At 43.0% G+C, this 17,900-nt stretch overlaps 1 protein-coding gene and 1 long non-coding RNA gene across 7 annotated transcripts in view; both read right to left on the bottom strand.

The window, feature by feature from the left end:
• Nucleotides 1-17,900, bottom strand: part of AKAP6 (A-kinase anchoring protein 6) — a 239,895-nt gene that overhangs the window by 66,697 nt on the left and 155,298 nt on the right. For all 6 annotated transcript variants that reach the window (XM_083608609.1, XM_083608610.1, XM_083608607.1 and 3 more), the window contains one exon: nucleotides 10,159-10,279. In XM_083608609.1, the coding sequence (XP_083464735.1) occupies nucleotides 10,159-10,279 (121 nt within the window). The remainder of the gene's footprint in view (nucleotides 1-10,158; nucleotides 10,280-17,900) is intronic.
• Nucleotides 15,658-17,634, bottom strand: LOC310766638. The gene is made up of 3 exons (XR_014550289.1): nucleotides 17,199-17,634; nucleotides 17,027-17,077; nucleotides 15,658-16,598 (listed from the first exon to the last, which is right to left on the bottom strand). It is a non-coding gene; the product is annotated as an uncharacterized lncRNA (long non-coding RNA).

Here is a 17,900-nt window from a genome sequence, read left to right as displayed (position 1 = left end):
GTAGGGGAGTATGACAGTGGCCCGAGAGATTCCATGAGCTTCTCCAGCGAATCAGAAGATTCCCAGAAGGGGGCGCCGACGGTCAGGGCAAGGGGGGTCCCAGGGGGGACGCACCAGAAACAAGGAGCCAGCGGGGAACCCCAAAGCAGCAGCAGGGGATCAGGACCAGTTTCCCCACCAGAGCGTAGTGGGGGGGAAGAGTCACATGTGTCAGGGCCAGCATCTCCTCCAGCGGGGAGAGAAAGTGAGTCAGGGCTGACCACGCCTCCAACGGAGGGGAGGTCAGTTGCAGATAGCCCCCCCAGAGGGGGAAGCAGTGACAGCAGCAGTGAAACGGTCAGGAGGAAAGTTGCTGGCTGGGCGCGCGCGCCAAGTTCAAATGTACAGGCGCGGGGGACAGCAGGAGACCCGGATGGGGAACCAGCTCCTAAAGCCCGCCGGAGGGAGGGCGAAGGCTCAGGGGATTCAGCGTCAGAAGAGTCTAGAAAGGGCGAGACCCCAACGGACAGGCGGAACCAGAGGCGGAAAGAACAGAGGAAGAGGTGGAGTAAGGCTAGAGTCTTAAATTGGTGTCTGGGGGGAGGAGACTCAGACGGAGCATCAGTGGTCTGAGAGTTGAGACGTAGAGCTGCACGCTGTGGCTCTGGAAGTGAAACTGAACTTCAATAAAGACTTTTGTACTTAACAACGAAGCAGCGTTGGTCCTTTGTGAGCTGGGACCTCGGGCGGCTCTGACAGTACTGCATTCATGTGAAGGGAGTGATTGCTGGGATGAACCTGCTAGGTCTGTCCCCTTTGAAATTGTCCTCCATCAGCTGATGGGTAACTGTGGAGAGCAGGAAGCCTCCTGTACTTGTGAGTGCTCCCCACAGGGGTGTAGCATGGGGGTGCCAGGGGGCTGTGGCCCTGGGCATGCAATTTTTGAGGGGGCACAAACCAGGTGCCCCCCACAGGTGCCCCCAGCCCATTGCTGTTCTCTGCTCGCCAAGAACCACACTGGCTGGTTGGGCTCCCCACTGTGTGGGTGGGCAGGCAGCTCAGTGTGGCCCCACTTTGCTCTGGTGGGGAGTATAGCACCACAGTGTTGAACCATGCCTTCCCTGGGTGCCAGTAATCAACGCTATGCCACTGGCTCCCCACATGGTTGTTCTAAAATGCAGAGAGATTCCACAAGCACAGGAGGCTCCCCAGTTCACCCAGTCACTCAGCTAGTATTTATGAAGGGTGAGTTAGTGCTCTCATTTCTGAAGCCTCCGACCCATGAAATTACAGCACACAGAAGCATAAGAAAACACAGAGACGACTATAGTGGGCTCTCAAATGCACAAAAACATGCACAATTTATGTTGCAATCTTTACCCACTTACCTGGAAGTTAGCCCCATTGAACTCAGTGGGACTTACTTCTCAGGAGGCTGCATAGGATTGCACAGGAGATGAATCAAGCCTAAGAACCAAGTATTTTGGATGTACACCGAAGGCACAAACCTTCAACGATTTTAACCATTTCATGCAGCGTTTGCTACACACTTTGTAATCTGGGATGGCGACTAATCCTGTACTTACACTTTGCCCTCCATCCCTACAATTAGAATAAATAATCTAGTCAAACAAATCTGTCGTATGTACAAGATAAAATAATGTGCCCGATGCTAGTTGAGCTACTGGTATTTCCGCTTTCGTTCGCTTCACTAACATTTGGGATGGCTTCTTGCCCTCAGATCCACAAACCGAACAGAGCTCACACTTCAACTTCAGAAGAATTATGGGCAAGAGAAACATATAACTGTTGTGTTACATTAATTTGCAGAACACTTGGCATTATCACTGCCAAGTAGTCAAATTGTTCCAGGTTGTTCCGGAAGGTTGTTATTAATAGCATGTTTTCTGAGGAAAGTTCTGTCTACTTTTGGAACTGCATTTCTGTTGCCAAGGAAACTCCTCTAAGCACAGCATTCTAGGAGCACACTACTGCTTTTGTTTGGCAGGATCCTATTCATATCATCTAAGTAAGCACTTTACACACACTTCAGCCTGCAGTTTCAAACCTTTAAGTATATTATAGCTGACGGTTTCCCTCTCCCCTTTGCACAGACTTTGCGTCCCCCACCACCCTCCTTTTACTTTCCCTAAATTATTTTAACAACGAAGAGCCCGGTACTACTCCCTCCCCTAAGCGCGTTTTCATTAATATGAATTATAGCTTCATAGCTTACAACATTAGTCTTTTAAGTGTTAATTATCTTTTCACTCAGAAATTAATGTAGTCATTTCCTCCTGACTCCAGCCTACACTGTTGTTATTGGAGTTTGGAGCAAAACATGTCACTGAATCCTGAGCCAGGATTCTTCTTGTTGTTGTTGTTGTGATTAATCCTGGTCACATGGACTATCTCTGCCAAAAGGAGATCACTGAAGAAAGGTGACAAAGACAGTGATTTCCTGACAGCAAAGAGTAAGACAGGGCTGTCTAGAAGTGATGCAAATGAGGGAAACTTTCACCATGGTTTGTTTGATCCAGGAGGCCGCAGCTCTGCACAGAGCCAGAGCGAAAAGCTCATGGAGCACCAGCACACCCAGAGGAGGAAAGGAATGGCATCTTCAGAAGTAAAGCAGTGCCATTTCCCTCAACAATTTACCCGTGAAAATATAGCCACTCTTATTTCCTCACAAATGATCACCACTGTTAAGCCCTACCCACCAACTTACTATCCTGCTACTGAAAGCTCTGCTTTGAATGAATCATTTAACTCTGCAATGGTCTATGCTGTACTGATTAGTAAAGTTTGTGTTTGGTTAAAGATATACAATAAATAGACACCTTAGAAATGATTTTAAGGATGGTGGTGGCAGTTTAAGATGGTACGACTGCAATTAATGTTGCCTAACTCCAGGCTCATTTGTTTTTACATTATTATTTTTTTAATGGGGAAATAATAAAGTTATAAGCTAATACACCGCATATTGTTGTGTGCTTCTGACAGTTTCCAAAAGAAATGCAAGAAACACACATAATCTGATGCATGTTTACTCTGTTTACCTATGAGATTCCTCAAGGGAAATGGTTCTTAGGGAAAGCAGAATTGCAGGAATTAAGAGTATTTCGTTACACAGATCTCAATTTTTCAAAAAGCAACAGATGTATTTTTGGGTTTTTGTTTTTTAAAAAACATGTTCCCTCTTTGAAAATCACTATCATTAGAGGCAGGGATGGAGAGAAGAAACCGCTTTCCTCCTTACTCACCAACACAGGCTGCAACTCTTAGCTTTTACAACATAAACCACTCAGGCACCTATATAGAGCCTTCAAACCACAATCCCCCTCCCCACCCTTAAAGAATTCTGGGCACCGTAGGTTGTTAATGCTTGCTGGGAATTGTAACTCTGCGGCGGATAAACTACAGTGCCCAGAATTCTTTGAGCAAGGAAAATGTGCTCTGAATATGCTTTAAAGATGTAGTGTTCACAGAGTTTGTGAAGAAGGCTGGTGGGTGGGTTAATGTGGGAGCAGGCACTCCTTCAGATATATGGGTCTCAAACTATATAGGGCTTTAAAGTCTTCAAAAATATTTTCCCTGATCTAAATCTCTCTTCCCGCCCGCCTCCCCCAGCTGCTATTAGTCCCACCTAGGATAAATGGAGGTTCCTTTCCCCCCCCCCCCACCTCCAACTTTCCTTAGGAAGCATTCACTTCTGATGAACATTTGAATGCCATTTAGTCAAGTGTACTACCCCCTCTTTGATTGGACAGCCTCGTATTTAAGCTTTCCTGTTGCTAAATCAACACATTTACTCACAAATCATTACGCCAGGATCAGTATTTCTTGTACCCGCCATGGCACACACATCCTTGTTGAAGATTTAATCAGGGCACATTTTATGCAGTATGTATTTCAAGCACCTTAAATGCTTTTATAATCAACCCTCCAAATGTCAAAGGAGATGCCAACATTTTTATATTTGTAAAGAAATGTTTGGTTAATTTTACTCCCTACATGCTAACAATTTTAACAATCATATCTTACTCAATTTAATGGGGTTTTAATCTAACGCACAATTAATCTTCTGGGGAAAATGTAAGGAATTATCATTAACTTTCTCTGTCTAGTACATTCATTTCTAATCTCCACAGCTCCAATAAACCCTGATTTGCTTAATTTTTGAACACTCCAGGAAGAAATCTTGCATCAATACAGAGGTTTCTATTAAAGGATTAATGAGAGGAGTTTAGACGCTTGGGCCAGATCCTATAAATCCTATGTAGGATAATTATCTGTGGATCTTTAAAGAATACTTGAGAGATCAGGTCCAGGTATTATAATGACAAAAGGAGGATGAAGCCACAATGAACCAGGCAGAAACTTAAGGGGGTCCTTGGCATGGTACCACTGATGTCCCTTCAAACTCACATACCCCAATATCCCATGCAGTATTTTGTTTTTCTGCTGCCACCAGTGTCATGGCAGTGGCAGCAACACCACACACCACTATGTGAGCACCTGGCAGAAAGGGCAGTGAGTGGCAGCCCAGGTAAGTCTGGCTGGGAAGGGTCTTTCTGAGTTTCCTGAGCCCCTTGGCCAATGCTTGACCTGGCTGACAGCTGGTGCCAAGCCTGACCAAGCCTGACTCAAAAGATCTAGATACTCTATTCCTAAAGTAACTTAAAAGTAGGATAGCTAGAGTGAGGATAACTATGCAACAGGAATACAGTTTAAGACTGAAGACAGACACGTTTCTTACATTAATATTTCACGCTTCTTTCCATCGTGGAACCTGAGCAGATCTACTTATAGTTCCTAAGTGGTCCCCCATCCAGGCACTGACCAGACCTACTAGCTTCAGCAAGATAGTGGTCTCTTGTGCCTTCAGAAAAAGAGTATGCTCACAGCATGGTATATGTGCTGACAGCTCCCTTGTATTATTAGCATCAGGCCATAATATTGAATGATGAAATGTTACTCTTGCCTCTCCTACCTTGCCCACCCACCCAATTGCTATTAATGCAAGCTCCTCCTCCTCTGCCAGCAAGCAAAGTGTCCAGAATTCAGGTGCCTGGGAGGGAAGCTGAATGACCTCCCTCTGCCTCTGCCGCCGGCTGCAGGGAACTTTTGTTTCCTAGGCTGAGGAGGAGATGGTGGTAGCAGTATTGATCAGGCAGCTGAGCAAGTAGGGAGGGTCAAGAATTACATATCAGCATTCAATTCACCGGCACGCAAGAGAAAGACATCAATATAAAAAGAAGGCTGACGGAGTATTGACAGCCCTGTGGATCACTTTCCATACTACGTCAGCCTTTAGCCTAATATCGTATAAACTGAGATTTCAGAATGATTGCAGGTTTGTTTGGAGGCAGAAGGAGGAGAATTCTTCTTTGATACAAGATTACATTAAAGGCTTGAACAAACTGAGAACAAAAAACTACAGCTCTGCTCTATGTCAATTTTACCAAGGCCTCCTATCGTCATCTATCAGGATAAAATCAGGGGAAGAAAGGCTTGGCTTGAATCGGTATGGAATTAGAGAAAAACATCACTGGGGATAGATGCTGAACTGTGAATATACAGATAATTTTCTCATACCTAGTTCTGGCATGGCTATATTGTTATTATGCATTTAATGTATGCTCTTGCCTTGCAATGTACTTGTTTTATTATAGATCTTTCCCACTTATAGACTCCTTAGAGGCAAAGATTACTGCTGCCAATAGTGAAAACACAGCAGGTAACCTGGCAGAGGAGGTTTGCTGAGCTAGCTCAGCGGTGCAATTACTTATCAATTCAATAACTAGGAGGAAGATTCTGTAGATTTAAGAAATCTACCCCTAGAAAAGAGAAAGCGCAATGAACTGGCGTCTGTACAGTATAGTTGTTAGTGGAGCAACATGAATTAAAGCAAGAGAGAAACGGGATTCCAATCTTCCCATGATTTATTTCCTGTAGTTTCTGCACGAGGAACGACCAAATTCAACAGCTCAACATTCAGTCGATATGGTTCAACACTATGGCACTATACTGTCAATAATATATAGATTCTACACACAATCTGTAACTGGAAACTCAAATTCTGCCTACTCAAATGAGCCCTCATGTGGTGGCAGCTAGCATATACCACATCACTAGAAAGGCTTCTGAAGGAAGAGTCTTTCCATTGTGATATATACTGGCCATCACTACATAGGGATGCCTGTACCAGAAGCATTCACCATGAGACACAGACACAATAACATCATACTGTGGTGTCTTTATCACTACTTTACCAAAGAATGTGTGAAATGACCCTAAGAAATTTATTCAGGTATCACCACATGTTCCTGGGAACTTGTTGAAACCGTTTAAAAACCTTAGGAACATAGGAAGCTGCCTTATACTAAGCCAGACGAGTGGTCCATTGACCTCAGTATTGTCTGCACTGACTAACAGCAGCCAGTTTCAGAAAGAAGTGTCTCCCAACTGAAGCTTGAGAGGCCTCAGGTTAGATCTGAGACAGGCATGCAAAGCAGATGCTTTATCACTGAGTTACGGTCATTCCTGAGGGAAACTGCTAATATTAGAAAACTTTAAAAAAACAGGTTGTTATTGTTTTTTGCACCATTGCTTCTTCAAATGCTAGTTGGAAGTCTATTGTTTCGTTCAGGGGGGAAATGTTTCTAGGGCCAAATGAAATTCTAGGGTGAAGAATTGCTTTCGCCTGGCTCACACATTTTAATTTCCACCACTTCGTTTACTCACAGGAGATAACTACAGCATGGTGTAGTGGTTAAGAGCGGTAGTCTCGTAATCTGGGGAACCGGGTTCGCATCCCCGCTCCGCCACATGCAGCTGCTGGGTGACCTTGGGCTAGTCACACTTCTCTGAAGTCTCTCAGCCCCACTCACCTCACAGAGTGTTTGTGGTGGGGGAGGAAGGGAAAGGAGAATGTAACCCGCTTTGAGACTCCTTCAGGTAGTGATAAAGCGGGATATCAAATCCAAACTCCAAAGTGATAAAGCGGGATATCAAATCCAAACAGTGGGCCCAAAGCTTACAGATCTCAGGGCCCTTGCAGACATTATTTTCATTGCGCATTCATGATGGTTTGCTTTCATGATGCTGTTAGGGTGGTCATATGCAATCCAAAGGCAATTTGAGGGTGGATTGTTAGCGGGGGGGGGGGGAACTTACCAGAGAGGGAAAGGATTAAGCACAATCACACACTGCTCTTCCGCAGCTGATTGTAGCCTTTGCAGCTGTACTACATTCTGGGCTGGGGAGATTATTGGGTTAACTGGTGTGTCAGGTAAACTGGTCTGCCTTCAGAATTTGTGGAAAACCACATAACAAAGTTGCCTCTATGAAATGTTGTAATGACTACAGCTTTGTTTCTTTCTCATGTTTCACGTTAAGCTCCATGTCAGCTTCCCCATTTGTACAATGGAACAAGAAGAGCAGCTATTCAAGGTTACAAAATATACACACGGGTCAGAACAATGCAAACATGGGAATCCTATTATACAGTAAGTGTAACCACTTACAACCTTATTTTAGATATAGCTGCTATGGATGGTTGAAGCTTGTTGGTGTGGCACTTGAAGAATGGTTACAGACTCCGCTACCCAGAAATAGTACCTTGGGTTAAGAACTTTGCTTCAGGATGAGAACAGAAATCGCGCGGCGGCAGCGGGAGGCCCCATTAGCTAAAGTGGTACCTCAGGTTAAGAACAGTTTCAGGTTAAGAACGGACCTCCACAATGAATAAAGTTCTTAACTCGAGGTACTACTGTATGTCTATCTTATCATGCTTCCTTTTTTCTCAATTGCCTCCTTTTGTAGAGGGTTTGGACACAATCCCTATTCTACAAAAGGCAATGGTGTAATATATAGTGCTCAACACTATATATTAAGCTATACTGCTATTTATTTACTTAATAAACTTTATATACCACTTGACTGTAGAAAAAACTTCAAAGTGGTTTACAAGAAAGATAAAGCAATAAAATTATCAGTAAGAAGATTTTACAACTGTAATGTAAAACTTACAGAAGGTTAAAACTGCCATAAAATAGACTAAAACAAATTAAACACCTACAAACTTTATAAACATTTGGGCAGGCTCGCCTGAATAAGAAAGTCTTCAGCAGGTGTCAAAAGGACTACCGGTATGATGAATCCTGCTATGATGTCCTGTGTCAGTAAAGCAATACTCTTTATGGGCGATCAAATGTACTCATTTGCTCAGTCAATGGTTTCTCAAATCAGACTAAGTGAATAAGATTTCCTCGGAATTTACTAATGTAGAGAGTGAAATGCTTGTGCATGGATTTTTAATTTTTCTCCACTGTATAAAAAGTCCACAGAGGAACTGGCACATCTGAACTGGCTTTCCAAATAACCTGCATGTGCATGTATTTAAGTATTCTGTATAGGAAGTTCTTACAGAATCTACAAAGGATTAAATCATGGAATCTTACAGCTGGAAGGGGTCCCAAGGGTCATCTAGTCCAACCCCCTGCAATGCAGGAATCTCAGCTAAAGCATCCATGACAGAAGGCCATACAACCTCTGTTTAAAAACCTCCAAGGAAGGAGAATCGGAATCTCCTTTCTGGCAGCTTGAAGCCATTTCACAGTTTTAAAAGCCTACCTTCCAGAGCAGGAGAAAGCAAGCATTCTCCTGTGACAGCCCTTAAGATATTTGAAGATGGCTATCATATTTCCTCTCAGCCTCCTCTTTTCCAGGCTAGACATATCCAGCTCCTTCAAGTGCTCCTCATAAGGCTTAGTTTCCAGACCCTTGATCATCTTGGTTGCCCTCCTCTGCACATGTTCCAGCTTGTCAACATCCTTCTTAAATTGTGGTGCCCAGAACTGGACACAGTATTCCAAGTGTGGTCTGACTAAGGCAGAATAGAGTGATACTATAACTTCCCTTGATCTGGACCCTATACTTCTGTGATCACAGCCTAGAATAGCATTACCTTTTTTTGCTGGTACATCACACTGTTGTGTGGCTTGTGGTTTTTTATTTTAAAAAACACTCATGTTTCATTAAATTATATATACAAAAATAAATAGAGAAGAAAGAAAACAACTTCTATTTGACCTTGAGTGTGCCATTTCTTGCATAAGAAATAAAAAAAGGCTAGAGGGTAGTTGTTCCTTGTCGTTATACTGTTGCTGATTCTGTTGTTAGTTATTAATTTTATTTTTTATGATTCACAATCTGCTCTTTGAGATATGCCATATGCTCAAAGCAATTCAAGGATGACAACTGTCAAAATTAGTCCAATAAAAATTGCCTAAATGAGGAAGATTTACTACATCCTGATATGTCTGTAGAAAGCCCCTCCTCCACTCCCAAAATGCTTTCCCCCCCCATCTCCACATCACATACAAAAGTCCAGAATTAGAGTTGAAAATGAAATTATTGTTTTTGAAGAAGTTATCTTAATTTTTTTTTGTTAAGCAAAAGTTATCAGAAACAGAAAACAGCTCTTTCCCCCCTTTCTCTTTCTTTGTAAGGCACAAGGGGTTGTATCCTACTCAGAGTAGACCCATTGAAATTAATGGCACAAGTTAACTATGTCCATTCACTTCAGTGGGGCTACTCAAAGGTATGGCTAACATTGGCTGCAACCCAAGATTTGCAACCAATGCACAAGTTTACCATTACCGTACTTAATTCATTAAAGGCACATTGTATTAATAAAATAATATTTGTGTTATGCAAAGTAAATGGGAAAAATCCTATATCCTGAAACAATAAGCTAAATCAAGGCACCCCCCACCCTCGCCTTTACTAACATGGCATGAAAGGTAGATAAAACCAGACGAACGCTCCAATCAAAACACATTTTCTAAATGCTACTATCATCCCCCCTCTTCATTTTGTTTCAGTCTACTTATGAATGCAGTTTCATCTATTTCTATTCACACCAAAGACAAATCTTTGTCCTCCCATAGAATTGCACCAAATGGAATGTGATAAAGGGAACTTTCTCACAATTATGATGTTGGTGCAGGCTGTCAGCACAGAGGGGATGGAAATGAGGTTGGGGACAGGGAAGGGAATTCTAATAGACACCATGATATATACAATGAACGCAGGGCTATCCTGTGAGAGAAAGACTTGTCAAACTAATCAGATCTTCTATAGCTAGGTAAAGGCAGTAACGGAAGCGCTAACCTTGTAAAGATGCAGCTGCTGCTCCTCTGACATCATCAGGTCATGGCTGTCTATCACTATGGATTCCATGTCAATCAGCCAATCCCAGAGCTCCTGGTATTCTGAATCAAAGTCCAAAAGGCTGCAGATAAGGAATAAAATGTATTATGCATACTAGGGTATAGCTGTTAAGACCTTGTATTAGAATATAAGATATTCTCAAAAAAGCATGATATCCCTAGCTCTGTTGCGGAAGAGATTCTTTATTTCAACAGGATAAATGAGAATTCAACTCCAGTATAAGCCGTGACCTAAATCTCAGCAAACGATACTAGATTCTGTCAACAACAGCAGACATATTTCTCTTCCTTCAAAAACTTTAAAAGAAATGGGAATTACATACAGGGCTGCTTAATGGTTTTTAAAGTGCTAACATATTTAGCAAACTTCTCCGCGATGAGCATTATGTGCTATTATTTGCACCAAAAACACTACTTTCACAGAAAAAAATGACTCAATCCATTTAGCCATTCCTCTGCTGTCTATCTGCCTATCTCTGCAAATATATATCCTACGTTTATTTTCATGCATGAGTAGCTAGCATTTCAACATAACACTTTAAGATAGGCTTGAGTGAATATGGTAAGCCAGTGAGAACCAAGGCCAGATACAGTATTAGACAGGTGTTCCCTACAGACATGTTAGAAACAAAGGTAAGGACAGGAAGTCAAAACAATGAATCCTTGAATAGCCAGCAATCATTAAAATTCAAAGGAGGATCACAACTGTTTCCAAGAAAATAAATCATTAGAATAAGGAGCTTAAAAGGATTAATGTTATTCTCTATTGAAAGCCTAGTGAATAAATAAAACACTGTGATACAAAAAAAAAGAAAAGAAAAAAGAAAAAAGTAACAGAAGGTGCACACGAAAAAACTGCAGAAATGTCTGAAGAGTGACTCTTAAAAGAAAGAAAAAATCATTTAGACTTGCTAAACTGCTGTCACTCTCCAAACCCTTACCTTTGGCTTTGAAGAACAATTATGAATCTAAGGACCATATGATAGTGTGTAGCATTATTGCTTACCAAAACTAATTACGGTAACTTAGTATATTTAGATTTAAATTATGTTATTTGCAGCCCACAGGGGAATCAGTGTATCCTGCAAGCAAAGCAATATTAATACTTGGGATATAAGTATTTGGTGCCATCAATTGATGCTAAACCAGATTAAAACAAAGTCAGCACTCATATAACGCTTCTGTTATGATCACACTTAGGGTTAGTTCTGCAATAATGATTGAAGCTATGGGATCATTTGTGATTCAACTCCCGTGCATATACAGTAAAATCTATTTTGGAAAGCATCACAGTAATCCAAACAACTAGTTTAAGGTTGAACCCAGATACTGGATTCCTGGTCCATCCAGGTCACAGGATTGCCCTTGAACAAGCTAGATGGGAGAGACATTGCAAAATAGCAAATCATAGAATTGTAGAATTGGAAGGGACTCTGATAATCATCTAGTCCCCTGCATTGCCGAAATCTCAACTAGAGCATCCATGGCCAACTGATGGCCATCCAACCTCTGCTTAAAAACCTCCACCACCTTCCAAGGGAGTCTATTGCACTGTCAAACAGCTGTTACTTTGATTCTTACGTACAAAGGTAAGAATCACACCTGCTGCCCCACCCACTTTTGCCATCCACCAATAGCACACACACCCCCCGAAAATTGTCCACAGGACTATTCTCCTATAGAACACAGCAGCATCTAAGACCAATCAAGAAGATGGCATCAAAAGAGCCCTATTGGCCAAGCTCATAAAGTCATGGCATTTTGAGTAGCATTCTCAATAGCAGACCCACCGTTGTGAAACTCCGCCACTCCTTACAAGCAGTTTAACCATGATGAGATCATGGTTCAAAGCAAATTGAAATGCAGACTTAAAATGATCGATGTTAGGGGTGCAACTCAGTGAAAGAGCAGATGTGTTGGCACCTCCAGGTAGGACTGGGAAAGACCCCATCTCAAACCTGGGTGATCCACTGCCAATCAGTGTAGGCATTGCTGAACTAGATGTGCCAATATTCAGACATGGTATAAATTCCTGTGTTCCGAAAACTTCCTGTGTTCCGAAAACAATAACTGCAACCATACAAACTGTGAAGCCAACGAAGGTGGTTTAAGTTTATTTAGTTCCACCAGCCGGATTGCAGGATTGAGTTGTAAGAAATGTATTTTAATTTGGTGGACAGGTAATCATAAATGCAGAGTTGCACACCTAATCCTCTGAATGCAAACATATTTCTTAAGGTGTGGACATTAATTCACTATATAAAATGAAAATTCATGAGAGTCTTTCTCATGAGAAAATCATCTTGTGAGTACCATTAACAAACAAAAACTTAATGTGGAATTATTTTCACCAGCCAATTGTTCAAGTTTAACATTCTGTATAATTTCTAGTATTGTTATTCAGCTTGCATAATTTCTTTGTTGAAGTGCATATCCCATTTAGAAGTACTAAGGAAAGGCTGCATTCCATCAAAAATAATCCATTCATGGACAGAAAAACAACATCCTTTTCTAGTAATCATCTGCTATTTATTTTTTTTTAATATCATCCTTTTTGAAACCTTCATACAGCATCATATAACTAACCAGAATGATTTCATAAAATGATCAAAGGTCTTTCAAGTCCACAAATTTTGATCTTTCTTCACTTTGGCAAAAACTAGATATAAGCTATGCTTATTACCTAAACGAAGGGACGCGGGTGGCGCTGTGGGTTAAACCACAGAGCCTAGGACCTGCCGATCGAAAGGTTGGCGGTTCGAATCCCCGCAGCGGGGTGAGCTCCCGTCGTTCGGTCCCAACTCCTGCCTACCTAGCAGTTTGAAAGCACCCATAAGTGCAAGTAGATAAATAGGGACCGCTTTGTAGCGGGAAGGTAAACGGCGTTTCCGTGTGCTGCGCTGGTGGTGGCTCGCCAGATGCAGCTTAGTCACGCTGGCCACGTGACCCGGAAGTGTCTTCGGACAGCGCTGGCTCCCGGCCTCTTGAGCGAGATGAGCACGCAACCCTAGAGTCGGACACAACTGGCCCTGATGGGCAGGGGTACCTTTACCTTTACCTTTATTACCTAAACATTCCTGCAAACAGCTGTTCTTCAAAAAATTGTTATGAAAGAGAGTTGAAAGAAATTAGTTGACTATTAGCCACGTATGGTCTAAACTTCTAGCGATAAATGAAGGCAAAAGCGCATGGTCATATGCATAAGCAGGGGACTTTGGACAAAATTAAGAACTTGGGGGAAATGGCTGTTGGTCTTAAGGATGTGTGCCCATTCACGACCACTAGAGGCTTTGATTCAATTTGCATGCATGCTAAGCATGAACAAACAGAGCAAAGGTAGTAGTTACTGTGCTCTTCCCATGATCCTCCTGCTGCCGTCCTACCCAGGATGGCACCTAGATTTATGTCTGAACCTGGGCTTGCAGTTTGACTCACTCTAGACAAACTGCAAGCTATAACCATGTTTTGTTTGTGACTTAATGCTCATGGTTTGTCTGGTGAGACAAACCATGAACTCTAGTTCAGATGTAATGCTAAGCCCGGTGTAGAGCAGCAGCAAGACCAGGGAGTAGCATAGCACAATCTTCACTCTGGGAAACAGTAAACTTGCTTGCTTGCACTAAGCCATGGTTTGGTTTAGCGCTACCTGCTGTTACTGGCCACCCCAATCTCTGCTGAGTGGTGTTGGAATATTCTGTTCCACCTTAAGAACAGATGTGTGGAATTGTTGTATGTCACATGTCTGTTTACACTCCAGCACAGCTTGCTGGGAACTTCTGTTTGTGTATAGCTTTTGCTTATGCTGCTTGCTTTGGATACGAAGGAGATCAGACATGTTTCCTTTTGTCCTGATGTATGCTGAATAAACTGCTTGTAAATATACTCACACAGCCTCTCCTGCTACTTCTGTTGCGCAGCGTTTCTCTGCTGAGTAGCGTGCCCTAGCTTCTAAAGCTCGGGTCGCAAATTCATGCACCAAGATCTGGAGATCGCCTGGCACATCGGCCGGTGGGCTGGAGCCAGCTGGGGGCCAGCTGGAGCCAGCTTGGTTGCATGCCAACAAGTGGTGCATTAGGTTTAAAGGGCTCTTGACACTCAACTAGGGTCTGTGTTCCTTTGGGGTAAATGAGGTGTGGTGGAGTCTGTCTGCAGTGTCTTCGAAATATGATTTATTTAAACATATTTACATTGGAAGCTTTCAGTGGAGAAAGATTTCACAGTATTCATATCTCAGGAGAAACCCGACCTTCACCCTGGTGCAGCACTGGAGTCCAAAGAATCTTGCACATTATCTCTGTGCCTCTGTCCCAGCCTGCCAAGATGGTTCTACCCCTGAAGTACTAGCCCCACCCTTCTCCTTCCCAAAGATCCTTGTCAGGAAAAAAAAATCCAAGCCTCGTGTAAAACAACACTTTTTTTCCTGTGGGCACAGCCTGCCCCCTCCCCTGTTTTCGTACGTCATGGAAGCTGAAATCCTAAACCTTTCTCTTCCCATGGTAACCATGGGAACTCCTCCCTCGGTCCACCAGACAAAAAATGTCTTGCCCTGATGATGGTTTTCATTGACGGGTTAATGACTTGCTTCCAGAACCTTTTGCCTTTCTTTCTGACCCCTATCCAGGTGATGTCTTGGCCTGGAAAAAGATGCTTAGCCTTCAGTACTTCAAATATTATCTAAACTCTTCCACTTATTACTTTCTAACATTTACTAACTCTGTTACCTGTTATCTGTAAACTGAGCCTCTGTGAAAGAAAGGGCAGCTTATTAACAACAGACCAACTTCTGATCGTAAGAAGGGAAACAGTGACATAAAGGAGGCAATATTGTACTGGGAAGAAAAGAATCATACAAAGAGAGAAAAGGCAGCAATCAGTTTTTTTAAAAAATGAGTAAAAGTGGGAAGGAAAACTAGAAGAAATAAAAGTGTTGGCATCAAGAAAACAGTGGTGGAAGAAAACATATTGAAAGAACATTTAAAAAGAGAAATGACTGAAATTCCAGAACAATTTCTGTGAGCAAAAAGAAAGAAAGAAATATCTATATATATCTATAGTTGGGGGGTGGGGGAAGTAACAAAGTGAAAGACAGCGACATTTGTATAAAAGATATAAAGAAGTGGGCAGAGTATACAAGATTCATTTATTTAGATTTTTGTTCCAACTTTCCACAAAACAGCTCAAGGTATACAGCGTTCTGAAACAAAGTTTTTCACATAACAATACAAAAGAGAGAGAAAGGGGCAGAAAGATGAGCTGGCCTGAACAATCTATACTTTCCTTATGCTGGGTGAAAATATATGCTGCTACTACACAATGACCAGTGAATTGTATACCAGCTATGCCTGGGAAGAATGAGGGGGAAACACACTTCCAGAAAATGAAAAGGCAGCAGAAAGGCCAGCAGATAAGATTCAGGTATTCCAGGAAAAACCACCAGAACCCACCAATTACATGTCCACATTTCACATGGTTGCACTGGTGCCAATGTACACAAGCTGACCAGAGACTATGTCTGTCACATTTACATGCCCCAAATGTGGAACCAACACAATCAGGTAGGAACAATAGGTGGTGCTAATGGAACCCCATGGTGCGCTCTGCTAAAACACCAGCGCGTGAGGTGACGTGAATCCCACCATTCCAATGGAAGAAAGATATGCAATCACGTAGTCACCATGGGAATCTCATGGTGTGCTCTGTCAAAGTCCAAGAGGACATTCTCAAACATGCAGCTCCTTGGCCCTAGCTGCTTCTGCAACTATGTATTATGGCTGTTCTGGTTGACTGCCAGTCACATGTTGACACTTCCCCTTTGTTAATGGCTGTCTACCTCCTTTCCCTGGCTGGTTGCATTGCTCCTTTTCAAGCTGCCCCATCCTCCTTGGTGAATGACTGCCCATGACTACCCAACAAGCAGGGCTTCCTCCACAGCCCTAGCATCCCCTTCCCTTAGCTTATGCTGGGTTGTCCAGGAGGGCTGATGGAGACTGCCTGGGGATGTGTTTCCCCATGCCACTTTGAGAGCTCCACTCTGAGTCAGAAGAGGTATCAGAAGAGGATTCCCAGGTACAGCCCCTAGTGGAACAGAAACAATCTATGTGGTAAATACAGGTGACTAGGGGTGGCAACAATTCACATCAGTGAGGATGTTGTGGAGGACAGAGAGGCAAAGAGCAGGTGTGGCGCCCTTCGTGGCTTCATCTCCCTGTTGGGAACTGCCATTGCTGGTCTAGCATGGAGCTTCTCAGGCTGCCTGGTGTGAGTAGATGGACTTTTCTCAATTGGCTGTATGCAGGTCAGTTTTGTTGGATATGGGGTGGAGCTTCTCGTGGTCTGCACAGGAAAGGGTGGCCCAACTGACTGTTCCTGTTGGGAAATGGGCTGTGTAGAGCAAAGGCGGGTGGAAGAGAGAGCAAGCAACAAACAATGATCAGCAGCTGGAAAACACAGTTCCTGGTACACATAGCTGGCTGTAACAGAGCAGAGGAAACAGTGAAGGTGGTGCCACTGCTCATACCTCAGCCTTCCCTCCCATTGGTGGCAAGGGTTTGGAATAGAGCACCTGGCCTTGGCCAATCGAGAGCTCACCTGTATGCAGTGTTAGCCCTCTGTGGAAGGCACTGCTCCCTGCTACTGGACGGGAAGAGCACTAGGAGCAATATAGTTGAGGCAAGACCCAGTTTTCATTTATAGCAATCCAGGAGATACCTGAGAGGCAATCGCAGGCCAGTCATCCTTTGTAGCACACTTCTTCCTCTTCCCTTGTTTACCTGTGTGGGGTGCTCCTGGTACCCCAGAGTGGGGCTTACCTGTAAGTGGGGCTGAGTGCCTCTCCTGGGTGTCAGGAACACTTTTTCTCTCTGTTGGTGGAGGGAATGGGAGTTCCATGAGTCAAGAGTATTCATAAAGGAATAAGGAAGAGATGTGAGAAAGTTGCAACAGATATGCATTACAGCAAATGTTCCCCCTTCCCTTGCTCACCTGAGTGTGGTGCTCTGCCTGGCCCATCCAGTTGTTGGAGTGGAGTTTGCTGATAGGCGTTTGCATCTGGTCCAGAGGTGAGGCCCTGTTCTGGTTCTAGGCCAATAACATGACTGTTGTGTGCAAGTCCCTAGGGGCGTTCTTGTCCAAAGTGCTCTTTCTTCAGTTTCCCCTCACCAAAAGTTCCCCCTTGTGAGCAAAAAGTGTGAGTGACATGGGATCAGGGAGATGTAACTCTATAGCGTATGCCTTGTCATCTGACCTATAGTATTCCTATGTGAAGTTTATACACTGGTGGTGGTGTGGTGCAACAGGGACCATATGCTCTGTCGTGGTAATGTGTCTGGGGCGAGAGGCAGGAGGCCTATTTATAATCCCACCTCCCTCCACTGAAGTCAATCACTGGAGTTTGGGAATACCACCAAAAGGTGGTATTCAACTACTTTCCCCCACTAAATCCAGATACGCTAAAACACATTGTGGGCAGTTGTGTTTAAAACAAGAAAGAAAAAGTAGATTGAAATGAATGGCTCTTAGTAATGTTTACTAATTTCATTGGGCCAACACACAGTAAATTTTAGCTGAATAGCATCCTAATTATTTTGGGTTTTATAAAGTCTGATGTTTTCCATATGATTTGTTTTTGTGATTTTTAATTGTTTTACTTACATGCATTGTTTAGAGATATTTATTAACCAGGTT

Source organism: Podarcis filfolensis, assembly GCF_964270895.1.
Source record: "Podarcis filfolensis genome assembly, chromosome: 1".
In the NCBI taxonomy this organism is placed as follows: domain Eukaryota; kingdom Metazoa; phylum Chordata; class Lepidosauria; order Squamata; family Lacertidae; genus Podarcis; species Podarcis filfolensis.
The sequence above is the reverse complement of the archived record's forward strand: the minus strand, read 5'-3'. Positions and strand labels throughout refer to the sequence as shown.